This window comes from Portunus trituberculatus, chromosome 25 (genome assembly GCF_017591435.1).
Source record: "Portunus trituberculatus isolate SZX2019 chromosome 25, ASM1759143v1, whole genome shotgun sequence".
Lineage (NCBI taxonomy): Eukaryota > Metazoa > Arthropoda > Malacostraca > Decapoda > Portunidae > Portunus > Portunus trituberculatus.
The window spans coordinates 7,013,166-7,028,526 of NC_059279.1; the positions used below are offsets into that span (position 1 = coordinate 7,013,166).

The 15,361-nt window shown below is 39.1% G+C and overlaps 1 protein-coding gene across 1 annotated transcript; it reads right to left on the reverse strand.

Moving 5' to 3' along the window:
* Positions 1 to 1,257: 1,257 nt before the first annotated feature.
* LOC123508811 (histone H2A.V) lies at positions 1,258 to 3,952 on the reverse strand. The gene is made up of 4 exons (XM_045262727.1): positions 3,869 to 3,952; positions 3,644 to 3,721; positions 3,355 to 3,468; positions 1,258 to 2,030 (listed from the first exon to the last, which is right to left on the reverse strand). The coding sequence occupies exons 1-4, from the start codon at positions 3,869 to 3,871 to the stop codon at positions 1,839 to 1,841; spliced, it is 387 nt and encodes a 128-aa protein (XP_045118662.1). The 5' UTR covers positions 3,872 to 3,952; the 3' UTR covers positions 1,258 to 1,838.
* Between the last annotated feature and the right edge of the window lie 11,409 nt (positions 3,953 to 15,361).

Genomic DNA, 15,361 nt, shown 5'->3' on the forward strand with positions numbered 1-15,361 from the left:
ATGATGCAAGTGGTGCTGAGGGAGCTGGGGCATGACAGAGTGGAGATGACAGGAAGGGAATGGATGGCGTTGCTGCTGGGACTGTGTGGGGAGACGAATGAAAGGATGATTGAGGCTGTGAAAGAGTTCCTGGAGAGAATGTGGCGTGCCAGATGCAGGAACTAGTGGTGTGAAAGATGGTGATTGCCCTCTTTGTTGTCTGGTGTTCTTTATGTTCCCTACAGGAGCTGCCGATACAAAGGCCTGACCCAGAAGAAATTCTGCGTCACCTGTACCATCAAGATCAAGATCAAGATCGTGAACAAAACTATGAACCCTATGAGCGTGGAGATGGCTCAGTTAGGCAAAGCATAAATTCTTTCAGGTCAGTCATTTCATTGGTGATTTCCTTCATTGTGTGGACCACGATTTGAACTGTTATATTTTGCTGATAAATACATAGCACTCGAAATTAGTAGACAGCGGTTGTGCCACTTACTGTGAAAGGGATAATTATACTTGCTTACTTGACACTTATGATCACTCAACAGGGACAGCCATATTATTCTCAAGTTGAAACTGACTCCTCTTTGCATTAATACTTTACTTTCACATTGCATACACTGAAGCATGCACACTCCACCAGTCTCAAGGCCCAGGGTGGACTTACATCCAATCCCACACCATATATCTCGTCTTCAAGAGCCACACGTACTTTCAAAATCTTACTTTCTTCCTCTACCAAATAATCTAAACACCAACTCCACTTCCCTTCCCTGGCACCTGATAAGTATTTTGGTATGCTTATTATATCCTTAGAACTGTCAATCATGTAACTTTACTACACCAGCCCCTTTGCTTATCCTGCAAATACTTTTCAGATTCTAACATATACTTTACCAGCCCTCTGCTTATACTGCAAATACTTTCAAATATTCTCTTACTACAGCCTTCTGCCTATCCTACAAATACTTTCAAAGATGGTAACTTTTACTACATCAGCCCCCTGCCTATCCTACAAATACTTTCAGATTATAGCTCTTAATACAAGTCCTCTGCCTATCCTGCAATTAGTTTTAAAAAATAACTAACCAATCACTCAATGAATATATTAATTTTCATTACAGAATGACTCAACCCTTAGAGCTAGCTATAGTGGCATGTTAGCGAAAGCAAACTATGAATTTGCCAAGAACACTAGGCACTTTGGCATTTAAATCAATGCCCCAAAGCCAAAACTGCACATTTGTCATATAAAGGATATAAAAGATGCCGATATTAAAAAATGAATATACATTATATTGTAGAGAATGCACTAATTACAATATGTATAGTGGGACTTACTCTACACATTATCAAAACACTGAAAATTGTACTTCAAGTAATACATGACACTTTTAAAGTGGAAATGGAGGAATGTCTCCCCTTTTATAATTCCTGATCAAAATAATTTACTAAATAAAATTCTAATAAAACCATACTGAACATATTAAGAACCAATATCAAGATTAGTTCATGAAAACAATAAATTGGCTGCAGAACTTTCATTACAACAGATCGTGTACCTCACAGGGCAATGCAGTGATTCAGCAGAGACCCTGTTGTCCTCCTACGAGAGCTGGAGTGGGTAGGGCAAAGACCCTTAAGAGGTAGAAAAAATAAAAGAAAAAATGTTAATGGGGAGGGCACGAGGGTTAAGGTGGTACTACCTGGGAAAGCCAGGATGCCCCACCTCAGCCCATCACTGACGTACAAACAAAGCATCCTCACTCAGGCCGCAGCACTCGGCCCAATCACACACATCTTAACATTAGACAGCTGGTTACCCAGCCCACTAAAATCTAAGGGGAAGAGGTGGCTTATACAGGTTTCTGTGAACCCTTCTTGCCAATGAGGGACTTGTGGATGTGAGGGATGACACCACCGCCCGCAATGGTGGCCTTGATGAGGGAGTCCAGTTCCTCATCACCACGGATTGCAAGCTGCAGATGGCGGGGTGTGATACGCTTCACCTTCAAGTCTTTGGAGGCATTCCCAGCCAACTCCAATACCTACAGGAAGGAACCATCATTAACAATTGGCCAGCCTTAACTATTAGCTTAGATTAGACTTCCCTTCTAACATTAACTACTCCTTCAAAGGTTGTAATTCCAGCACATCCACAAAACCAGGGCAACGCAACTAATTAGAACAATCATGCAATTGGTAGTGACAACCACACAAGTAGTTGAATTCTCTTAAGACATGCTGGATTCTAATTCAATCCTTTCTTTTTAAGCTATCACATGAAGGAGACAAGTGAGGACATATCCTGTCCTCAATTTCCTAACCTTAAGTTGTTAGATACAGTTACCAGTCACAACTAAATATCAGTTACTATTTCTTACATTAGGACAGCAGGCCTAAACCTTCAAACCTCTTAACAGTCAAACCGAACACTAGTCAAGCAACTTCACCAACCTATCATGAAAAACACCAAGTAAATTGTTTCCAGGCCTAGAAATGCATGTCACTAATTAATAATAATAAAAATAATAAAAAAAAAACTAACAGGATGACTTACAATATGGAAAATTTGAAGGAAAGTAAACTTCAAAAGATAGGTAAAGGTTTTAACACTAGAATCTGATAGTATGAGGGTAGAAATAAGGAAACTATTAAGGAAGGTGTAAAGGGCGGCGAATATTTCGACGTTTAACTAGAAACTGCCGAGTGGGGGACTATGAAGGAAGACATAACTAGTTGCATGAAGACTTTAATACTAAAACCTACTCCCGTACTCATGACAGGTAATGGAGCAGATTTTAGTACTCTATAAACGGGAAGTAACGACGCAGTTTAGAAAATCCAAGCTCCGCCGCTTGCCCCGAGAGCGGTTGGGAGTATTCCAGTTTAAACCTTGGTCAATATCAAAGTTGCATCAGCCGTATTGAGTCAGCGTCTCTTATAACAAACTTTCCTGTCCTCCCGCAGCTATAAAACCACGAGCCAGGATAGAAATATTAATCTAGTGTGTGAAATTATGACTGCCACAGAGAAACTTAGAAGCTTTAGGTTGTAGAGTGGTGGGAGCCTCAGTCTCCCGCCTTCATTTCCCGCGGGTTTTGAGGGTACAAGCGGCAACGTCGCACACCCCAAAGCCCCCGAACAATGGACTCGCCCGCCACTCCACCCACCAAGAATATAACCCAAATCAAAACCGCCCACAACCTTCACCAGCCTCCGATACCTTGCCCCTATTCCGCCCATGCTGATAATGTCGCTAGTGAAGGTGTAAAGTACGAACTGCACCCCCCAGAAGGGTTACGTGGAGGCGCCGGTGCCAGTGGGCGGCGTCAGGGCCACCAACACTACCAAATCTCACGTGTTTCTTACCTCAGCAGTAAGGTATTCCAGGATGGCAGCGCTATAGACTGCCGCCGTAGCTCCAACTCTGCCATGGCTAGTGGTCCTGTTCTTCAGATGTCTGTGGATACGACCCACAGGGAACTGAAAGCGGGAAGTAAACAGTTAGTGTGTGTGGCAGACCTGTTAGCATGCCGCCATGTTACACGTTACTTGCTTGGTTTCTCTTTGATCAACTATATTCCCCAGCACTGCAGTGCCCCCGGAGCCTACAGCGGCCCCGGTAGGCTGTACGGACTGGCAAAAATCGATAACAAACCTGCAGACCAGCCCTGGCCGAGCGTGATACTGCCTTGGCTTTCGCCTTGCCGGAGTCCTTGCCTGCCTTGCCACCAGCCTGAAACAAACCAGGATTTCACAGGTTAAAACACCGACCTCAGCCTTCAAACTCCGCCAGTGCACGCATTATGCCTCGCGCCACACGGCTATGCCACAACCATAACCCAAACACACGTATCTCTCGTAAAAACTTTCAAGAACTCACCATGGTCCCTGCACTCGCTACCACTGTTCTACCACAACTGTGACCGCGGGCGCGCGCAAAGCGTCTTTTTTTTGACTGGCTGCCACCCGTGACGTCAGGTTTGAACCGGCCAATAGGGGCGCGGATACGGCGCGGCTTGACCAATCACAAGGCCTCCCGCGGAAACTTTGAATCCCCCGCTGGCGGCGCCCCTCAGCAACACCATTTCCCCGCCAAGCCCATGATAATATTCCCGCCAAGTTAACATTTTACACACGGCTCCCTGGCCACCGGATCCCTCGAGCTGGCGAGGAAGCATGCATTCCCGCCACCACCGTCAGCTACATTGCCTCTCATCTTCCCACACAGCTTCCTTCCACAGCAACACACTCACGGGCGATATACAGTATTCATTAGGGCGGCCAGTAAAATAATCGCTGGGATGAGTTACGGTTACAGCAGGAAGTTGGTCGAATAAGGGCGTCAGTGGAGGGGGCTGACTGGCAGAACACCTCACCTTATTGAGTCTTATAGTACTTTTTTTTTTTTTTTAATACTAGATACGTCCTATAGTAGTGTGGTGCAAGTCCTTACAATGATCCCCTAGTTAGCAAGGTCCTTTGTGTGGTTATCAGTAAGTCAGTAACACGCACATACAGTGATAGTGTTTCTGGTACAGCAATGACATAAATAAAAAAAAGATCTCGTTATATTGAAGAGTCTTGTGAAGCCAACACTATACATACGTAAGCTATATGATAACCAGTTCGTATATATATATATATATATATATATATATATATATATATATATATATATATATATATATATATATATATATATATATATATATATATATATGTTATATTCTCAGTATGGTATCCCGCCTCGATATTGCTGAGAAGTAAGGAATGAAAGAGGTCAGTGGGTTATAAATGAGTTATTTATCAGATGTTAACGATGTTTGCGAGGTATCTGGTGAATTACTATATGTTTAATATAAACAATGACTTGGGTATCCTCTCATTCATTAGTTCAACTCACTACCATCTGCTAGTGTTACGATGATAGCTGCTACCACCACCACCACCACCACCACCACTACTGCTTCTACCACTACCATAAGTGCTACCTGTTATGTTGTTTCTACAAGTAATACGTACTTCTACAAGACTATCACCTACTTGCTCCTGCTGTTCGTAATATTACTGTTAACCACTACCACTACTATTACTGCTACTACTACTACTACTATTACTACTACTAATTGAAATACTGATACTAATACCACTACTACTAATACTGCTGGTGCTACAAGATTACTGCTACCAGAGCGCTTGTTAGTCTTACTACTACTACTACTACTACTACTACTACTTTTAACACCAGACTAGTGCTACGAGTACGACCACGTCCACCACCACCATTGCTACCACTAAAACAGCTAAGAAAGAGCAGCTAAGAATCAATAAAGACATCATAGATTTTCCTCCAAATGTCAACACGATATCCAACTACTATTACTACTACTATACTACTACTACTACTACTACTACTACTACTATCACTATGGCTGCTACCAATGTTATAGTCCCTTAACTGCCTGAGCATTACACCATAAGTCTGGGAAAATGGAAAGAAAGGATCGTCGAGCATTGTCAGGGCGTCACACGCATGCAGGGAAAAAAAGTTAGTGGCAAAGTTCAGTCAAGTTTTGAAACATGCGCTGGACAAGAGATGTTCTTATTTTGGCGCGCAAAGCACCACCACCACCACAACCACCAGCATATCATCGTCATTATCAGCACTCTTCACCTTATATTTCTTCTGAATAGCAACAGAGTTAGCTTTATTAATTTATATATGATACATCAGGTAAAGCAAGAATAACTCAATGCACAAGAGACCGCAATCCCAAACATTTCGGTGCCCCTCTCAACTTTCAACAGACTTTTGATTAAGTTATTGAGGGTTACTGTTTTCGTGATTCTAGTGATAGTTCAACAAGCATTCAGAACCGTTACTGGAGAAAACACTCATGGGAATCTGGCATATCATCTAAAATAGCCATTGACAGTAGTCGTTGTGAGTGCTTTTCAAAGTATACGGAGTAGGAAATGGAAGCATTCGCGGTCAGGCAAATTGTAGCGCTGTCAACTGTAACAAGTGCATAAGAAACTTTCAAATTATTCGTTATATATATAAGAACTTTATGTATTTGTATTATGACTTAGTAAACTTAGAAATATTGCATCATCCATTCTCTACCAACTGAAAACATGCACCATTGATATATATTAATGCAGAGCAGTTAAACTAAACTAAAGAGCTAGAGAAGAAGAATGCTCTCTCTCTCTCTCTCTCTCTCTCTCTCTCTCTCTCTCTCTCTGTGTGTGTGTGTGTGTGTGTGTGTGTGTGTGTGTGTTGTTGTTGTTGTTGGTCCAGACAGCAGATAAACCTCCACATTGATGCTTCGCATGTCCTGTTTGGCTCACTGCACCCCTACACACACACACACACACAAGATCGACAGAAGTATAGTAGATAGTTGGCGCGCACAAGAATATCGATTAAGTCAACATAACAGTATATTTTAGGGACAGAATCTTGCAGTATAAATAGGTTAAATTGTGCGTGAGCGGCCATAACAAACACTGCAGACTGTCTGAGTGACGCGCTAACGGGAACAGAAAATAAAACGGTGTTTGCAACTTTTCATTTCTTAGTTGAATGTAAGTTAGTTTTCCTTCCTACCAGTGATGACTTGATGTTATGTTCTCTTCCGTCACGAGAACTTGAAATAAAGTCATGAATTTGTGGGATCTGTGATGTTTAGATACTTCTGAAAGTTTGGTTTCTCAGAACTAATTTCAAAGGCTACAAACATAATTACCTTGGTTTCCATAGGTGTTTTCCCTACTGATATAGAGTATGTGTTGAGTTATCACTAGGAAAAAAAAAAAAAAACACTCTTGATGTCCTCAGTAACTTCCACTGTAGTCTGTTCAAAGCAATTGTGACGATATTTCGAAAGGTTTGAGACGCGTGGCGCTTGTTCTGCCAAAGCACTTCTTTCAATCGCCCTCTTTTTCCTCTTATTGCAACAACTCCACTTTGTTTTCCTAAAATGAAGATTTAAACAGTCATTAATTTTCAGACAGACTTTCCATTGGTTTTCCTTCAATGATTTGGAATGCTGATAGAATTATTATTATTATTATTATTATTATCATTATTATTATTATTATTATCATTATTATTATTATTATTATTATTATTATTATTATTATTATTATTATTATTATTATTATTATTATTATTATCATTATTATTACTATTATTATCATCATCATCATCATCATCATCATCATCATCATCATCATCATCATCATCATTTCCCTGTAGCATTCATGTTTTCATTTTCCTACTACCGGTAACGAAGCACTGAAATATTGTTACGTGTTTGTGATTATTCTTTACGTTCCTATTTTTTCTTTCGCTGGGTTGCGATACGATCAAAACAGACAAATCCTGCCTTATTTTCACATAGCATTCATACGAGCTATCACTTCTTACTGCATGTTGTGATATCAAGGTTCTGTCATAAGTTTCTGGGCTTTCCTTGTTGCTTGCTTTCCTTGAACAAGTATGTGAATGAAAAAAAAATAATGATCTATAGTACACCTGGTTTTCTTACTGGATTCGTACGTTGTTCCCTCTACTAATGTTGGTGATGCATCAAAACATCGCTATGAGTTAGTGGGTTCCTTATATTACTGGTTTTCCTTTCAGAACTTTAAATACGAAGGAAATAAACTAACTATCCTACTCTTTCCCATACAGGATACATAGAAGTCTTCTACAACAAGTAATATATGAAAATAGTTTGTGGTTTTTCCCTTTCTTCTTGCTTTTCCTCAAGACCTTGCAACACGAAGAAAAAGACGAAATATAAAGGCTATGCATCATATATATACGCTTTTTGTAACTAGTAATGTATAAAAATAGCGTCATAAGTTTGTGTTCCTTTCTTCTACTCCTGCTTTTCCTTCACGAACTTGCGAGACGAACAAAATACTAATCGTAATGTCTTAAACTGCATACATATAAGTTTTCTACAAATAGTAATGGATAAGAATAGCTTCATGGGTTTGTGGTTCCACCATCTACTCCTGATTTTCCTTTAAGAGCTTGCAAGACGTAGAAAAGACAAATCGTAAAGCTTTATTCCTATGCAACACACATATAATTTCCATAAAGAGTTCCTACTACAGGTATTAAGGTATGGAGTTTGAAGTCTTCCTTATGGCACTACCTTTCCTTCAAGAGCTTGCAATGCGATACAGGCAGAGAGAGAGAGAGAGAGAGAGAGAGAGAGAGAGAGAGAGAGAGAGAGAGAGCGGGGTAAAGAGGAAGTCGCGCACTTTTGGGGGTCACAACATGTTTTAAAGGCGCGATAGGCTTTCCCCAAACAGCTCCACTGCTCTTAAAGTTATATATATCATTACATTGATCCATACCACACGTCAACCATCATTCCAAAAAAACTTCTTGTAAACACATCTCATAAAAACGAGTAAAATAAATCTTACTTTATTTACAATTTTACACCTTGTTCAGTTAACCCAACATGGATAACCTTGAATATGACAAACAATTTCTCAAGGAAATTATGATATGAGAAAACTATAGGAGAATAAAATTTATGAACAAGCGAAGCCAAAATCAATGTCTCGAATCCGTGCTCAAATATCTCGATCGGGGCATGGGATGAAGGAGAACGAGCCTAAAGTTGTTGTGTTATAATGCGCTGGGGGAGTAATGGTGATAAACGCTCTTTTAAAGATCATATACTTATCTACTATGTCACGTCATTCATACCACCACATTCTGAAACACATCTGCGTCGCACTTCCACTATATTCCAAAAGTTGAAGTGGCACGGGGTTTTGAAGATATATATATATATATATATATATATATATATATATATATATATATATATATATATATATATATATATATATATATATACACATTTATATTCTTAATGTTCTAGTGATATGTTAACACAGACTGTTTCTACATTATCAACATGTGAACCATTCTTGAGAACCAGGCTAATAATCATCCTGGCCTTTGAAAAGAATCGAGGCAAGAGAACAAAGCAGTATATACAATATCGGCCTGGCTTTCCTTGGTAGATACTCTCCAACCCTAACCCGCTTGAAAAACAACAACAACAACAACAACTAAGGAAAAGAAGAAAGAAAAAAAAAAAAAAAAAGGTGAAGGAGGTTTAGCATACTTATAAACAACAACTTCCATCTCCCGAGTAATGATTCCTTAGCAAACAAAGGAAATTGTGTCACGGCCATCCTAGCAAGTCCCTATTGCCATGACAACAAGAGATAAGACACAAAGGGGTCTATATTCGTATTAACACTACTACATCTGTTGCCACACTTCTCCCTGTTAACCACAAACCACCACTGCATTGCTTATACGTCCAAACATACATCATGACTCTTCTTTGTATTTCTGCGTTAATTTCTAATCCTCTCAAATATACTGCATCATTATTGTAAGAAGATTATTTCTGTATTTCTCTCTGATGCTCTAAATACTAGGTTAGGTACGTAAGTTTTAATAAGATCAAAATAGGCAATGTTTAGGTTTGCAATGTTAAGCTAGGTAAGGTTACGCAATATTACGTACGTTACACTTTTATTTATCCATTTATTTAGTTATTTATTTATCTCCCAGCAATTACAATATAGTGGCATAAACTATTTGGTAACTGTCAAGATTGCTAAGAGTAAGTATCTGCATCTTTATTGCTTAATACGTCTTCATTTTCCATTCAAGAAACTAAAGAAGAGAGAAGATTAGGTGTCTTGCATTTATGTGAGACAGCTCCAACTATTTCCTTTCTTTGTTTTCGTTATTTAATACTCTCTCTCTCTCTCTCTCTCTCTCTCTCTCTCTCTCTCTCTCTCTCTCTCTCTCTCTCTCTCTCTCTCTCTCTCTAATATAGTAACTCCGTTAAATCTAGTGCATTAAGAAATCAAACACAAACAAATAAAAACAAAACAGCAAAGAACTGCGCACTCGTCAACACACGGAGCCTAATAATTGTCAAGTAAAGATTTGTGAACAAACTTGCACAAACAACGATGATAATAATAATGATGATGGTTCTACAACAACAACAACAACAACAACAACAACAACAACTACTACTACTACTACTACTACAACTACTACTACTACTACTACTATTACATTATGCAAATAATATATGTGAATCATTACCAATATGTTTCTGCAACGTAGGTACGAAAACCGATTAAAAAAAAATCCGTCTATCTTTTCCTTCTCATTGTCTTCTCATAAAAAAGGACATCAATATATTATCTCATTATTCTTAACAAACAAAGATATTCAGTTAAATTCTCAATATCCTCACCTATTGCACAACATTCCGTAAACAATGAAAAAATAAAAATAAACAAACAGACAGACAGACAGACAGACGAAAAAAATCAAGCTAAGAGTATTATGCTTGGTAACAGTTATTCATGTTACTACTGCTACTACTACTACTACTACTACTACTACTACTACTATTACTGCGTACTACTGTCTTGTGTCGTTATAGTGTGTTATGGGTAATAAATGCATGATCACAGAGAAGAGAGAGAGAGAGAGAGAGAGAGAGAGAGAGAGAGAGAGAGAGAGAGAGAGAGAGAGAGAGAGAGAGATGGTCTGGATAGCTTTGCACATTCCCACATTAGCTGGCTCCAACTATATTGAATTCAAGAGAGAGAGAGAGAGAGAGAGAGAGAGAGAGAGAGAGAGAGAGAGAGAGAGAGAGAGAGAGACAGATAATGATAATAATAATAATATTTCTAGAACTCTCTCTCTCTCTCTCTCTCTCTCTCTCTCAATAATAAATAACAAAATTGGGTAAAGGAAACTCAACACTAGAGAGAGCTTGTGAATCACGCTTGAGAGAGAGAGAGAGAGAGAGAGAGAGAGAGAGAGTTTGGTGGTGTAGCGTGCAGTGACTGGACACAATAACATGAGAGAGAGAGAGAGAGAGAGAGAGAGAGAGAGAGAGAGAGAGAGAGAGAGAGAGAGAGAGAAAGGACGACGGGAGGAGAGAGAGAGAGAGAGAGAGAGAGAGAGAGAGAGAGAGAGAGAGAGAGAGAGAGAGAGAGAGTTAGGTAGCTGGGTATTGATCGTTGCTCTGCTTGTTTCCCATCCCTGTCCACTCTCGCTACATCTCAACTCCACCACTGTCACACTTTTCAGGGATAACTTGTGTGTTTATTTCATTCACCATCTAATCCATGCACTATTCACTATCGTATTCCCTCTCTTCTAGTTTGCTTCCTTTGTTTTTTGTATCTCTGAGTTTTAGCTTGAATATTTTACTTCTGTCAAATATGTATACTGTTTATTATTCTATTTCTTTGCTTCGGTCTGTTTTTTTTTTTTTTTTCGCGGTGTGATGTTTAAATAGATAACTTGAATATTTGTCTTATTCTTCTCGCCAATGTGTGTACTGCTACTATTCACTCTCTTATTTCTTTTCCTATCTTCTTTTCTTCGGGTTTCGTTCAAGGGAAGTCGTGGTCATCTTAAATCTATCTTCCGTGACACTTTTGCGTACCTTCTTCACTTTCTTATATATTTACGATATTTAGAAAGACATCTGCACTTTTTCAGTTTATTTTTCTAGTTCTCCGTTCTCCGTCTGCTTTCAAACACTCAAGTTACCTCATAAATGCTCCCATAGCTCACACATCTATAAGCTATGAAGAGAATCATATACCATGGTAGTACATTATGAAGCTATACAAACCGTCTTTAGCATCTCTCACCTATATTCTGAAATGCTTTGCTCTCTCACCACGATTATATTCAAAGGCCACATAGATGATTGGCTGAGTTCTCAAGACTATTTCTCCTGCTAATAACGTAGAAGTCTTCTTAATTTGTCACCAGAACCATAAAAAAATATGAAAAATATTTGTAACTTGAACTAGAACTTTATTTTTTGTTAATAGTGGAAGTGTTGCGCTGTGGTTTTAGAACAGTTTCCCAATCTTTACCGATCATGGCCCCCCGTTGTCATGTGTAAGTAATCCAGCACCCCTAACTAATATTTTGTTATTAGAAGGATAAAAGAGAGTGAAGTGTGTTTGTGTGTGTGTCCTAGCACCCCCTATAATTGATTTCAGCAACCCCAGGAGGTGCTAGCACCCTAGGTTGGGAAATGTTTTAGAATAAAATCTTCGCTTATACCACACACACAAACGTTCTCTCGTTAATATTTCTTTAACATTCACACATTCATGGAAGGTATCAGAGCATGACTTGTCTTAGCTGCTATCTCATGCTAGACATCCATTTATGATACTCCCTTCTCTTGCTTTCAAACGTATAAATTCACTCATAAATATATTTCAACGTTCACACATTCATAGAACAAAACACGTGGTGGTTGGTGCTTCGCGCCGGACACCTACGGACCCAACCCATGAAGTTAACCCTTTTACTTATACACATGGGGGTTATGGGCGCCGGGGAGTGACCTGACCCATCCCTAGAGAGGCTCAGGTGAGGCTAGAGGTCACCATCTGGAGCAGTGGGTCACAAAATTTCCACACACGTTCCTACTTCCACCAATGATTCCATAGTGAGATTATATTTGGTTTACTTTCTGCAATGTTCGTCTCTATGGATTGCATAAATATAAACCGCTGCAGCTACACTTCAGGTTATATGAAGTGATGTTAGGGAAGGTAAGGTTAAGCTAGGTTTGGTTAGGCGAAGTTTAGAATACGTAAGATTGTTGAGTTCGGTTGGGGAAAGTTTAGAATAGGTAAAGTTAAGCCAGGTAAGTTAGGCGGTCTTTATAATAGGTAAGGCGATATTTTAGATTTTGTAAGGTTAAGTTAAGGGAAGTTCAGAATAGGCATGGCTAAGTTTGGGTAGATTCCTCGTGTAACCTGACTTAAGGTCCGTACACTGAATTAGAAAAAAAAAAAAAAAAAATAGGCAAGACTATAACTAGGAGACGTTAGATTTGGTTAAGCATTCCTAGCTAACAATGAAATCTAACCTAACCTTCCCTAAATATTGTGGTATTTATGTGACTTGAATGTAGTTAATTATCTGCGTGATTAATTATTTTGCTGTGACGCGCGTTGCTAATAAACAATTGCAGAGATATACAGTAGCTGCTCTCAGCGATACTGTGTTTAGTTGTATGCAAATATAATAAGCGCACTGACTGGCAGGGATGAATGTATAGATGTGTTTATTTTATGGTGTGTGTGTGTGTGTGTGTGTGTGTGTGTGTGTGTGTGTGTGTGTGTGTGTGTGTGTGTGTGTGGCTGGGTGGGTGCTCTCTCTCTCTCTCTCTCTCTCTCTCTCTCTCTCTCTCTCTCTCGTCCATACATTCCCAATCAATATAAGGTAAACAAAAGGGCAGCGATACGATCTACATTTAATCCCTAAATGCATTATTACAACAAAATAATAAAAGCAATAATATAATGCTAAGTTTGAAATGGTCAGGAAACGCGCGGGAGATTGAGAGGTATACAGAGAGGGAACAGAGGCAGAAACAGAGACAGGCGCCTTGGGAAATGCTATAGGTGTCTAGCGTTACCAAATACTACTTTTACTGCCTATATTCTCTCCTGTCCCTCATGTGGTTATCTCTTTATGGTATTCGATAACAGTTCGGCTCTTATCGTCTCCCAAGTCCATAATTCATACGTTACCGAAAGGAGGAACATTATTGTACATGCGGTGAATTGTTCTTATGCTGATGATGATGATAGTGCGTGACATAAAAGTAGTCTCATTAATGTAATGTATGTAGAAGAGAGTGTAGTGAAGATAGCGGTGGTGGTTGTAAGGTGATGAGAACAATGCAAAGGATAGAAGTTACCGTCGCTTTCCCTGATAGCAGTTTGTAGTAGCCTGATGGTGATGATGATACCTGAAAGACATGCGTATAAAGAAGTTTTTGGTTAGTGATATTTTTATTTGTCAAGGATGGTTTCTGCATATTTGATTAAAAATAATGTAGATGTTTCACAAATTGTCACTTTATAATGTTGATTTGCTTGTTTTTTTATTTATTTTTTTTTCGTTATTTTTGCGCGCGTAAAAGTTACAGGCGTATATCTTTCTTACCACAATAACTTCCTTTTTTCTACTGTAAGATAAAATATTGATGCACTTATAAATTCCCTATAACTTTTATGCTTATCAACATTATTCAACAAGAGTCTATTAAATCATTCATTATCTACCTTCAGTCTCTTGCCGGGAACTTCAAAACTGCGCACTTGATCCGAGAAAAAGTCGCGGTGATTCATAATGCGTCAAAGTAAAGAATTATACGCAGGACAACCACGAGAGGATAAGGGAAATGTATAATAAGGACTAGTAAATCTAAATACTATTTTTTATATATGCACGTTCCCACAGGAAGGATTACGTGAAGAAAATAAAAAAAATATTTGTTTGTGTCTACTCATTACAAAACTTCTATTTCTAGTAGATAGCTACAACTTAGTCAAAATATGTTAGACGTTGATTTTAGAATAACTGCTTTCACTATAGCATTCCCCCTTCTCTCTCTCTCTCTCTCTCTCTCTCTCTCTCTCTCTCTCTCTCTCTCTCTCTCTCTCTCTCTCTCTCTCTCTCATTCAGTTGCCATGACACCGCTCCACATCGTCATTTTTATATCCACCTATTTTGCTTATATGCACTATTTCACTATTCAAGCTTAAGAAATATCATACGGCACCCGAGCTTGGCAAATCTACGAAATAGCTGTGAAATATTGATAAAGGTCAGGAAGTGAGTAGACTACGATACATGAGTAGGAGGAGGGAAGGAATATTGGCTACCTCAGCAGCTTTTACTGTCGTTGTCTTGGGGTCCTCTACACAAGTAACACACCGATTATAAGATTTAACTACTTGTGACATAGGCTAACCGTGACTCAACGTATGCAAAACCCTTGGAAATACTTGTTGATATATGTCAGTAATCTTCTCTGCCAATTTTAACCTAGTTGTTGAGAAGAGTAAAGATCATACGTTTGGAAGCGAGGCACGCAAGTCCTCTTGCAACTCTCCTCTATACTCGCAACCTCCAAGCCAAGCTTCACCAGACAGAGACTGTTGACAAAATACCAGTGACTTTTCTTTCATTACACTTTTAAATCTTTACATTCACCGTCTGTCCTTATATGTGGCCTCATCATCTGTATTTCTCTATATACTTCACTTCAGCCTCATTGGATTTGCCCAGTACAAAGGAGAGTTTGGCCAGCAGCAGCTCACAGCGATAAAGTATGCATAGCCATTTCGTTCTCTTTCTCTCCATCTATACTCCGGATAAGGATAAGGATACTTACGGCTTTAGCTTCCCTCTTCATTCAAGGAAGTCGGATCCTATTTCATCTGAGAAGGGTTTTTA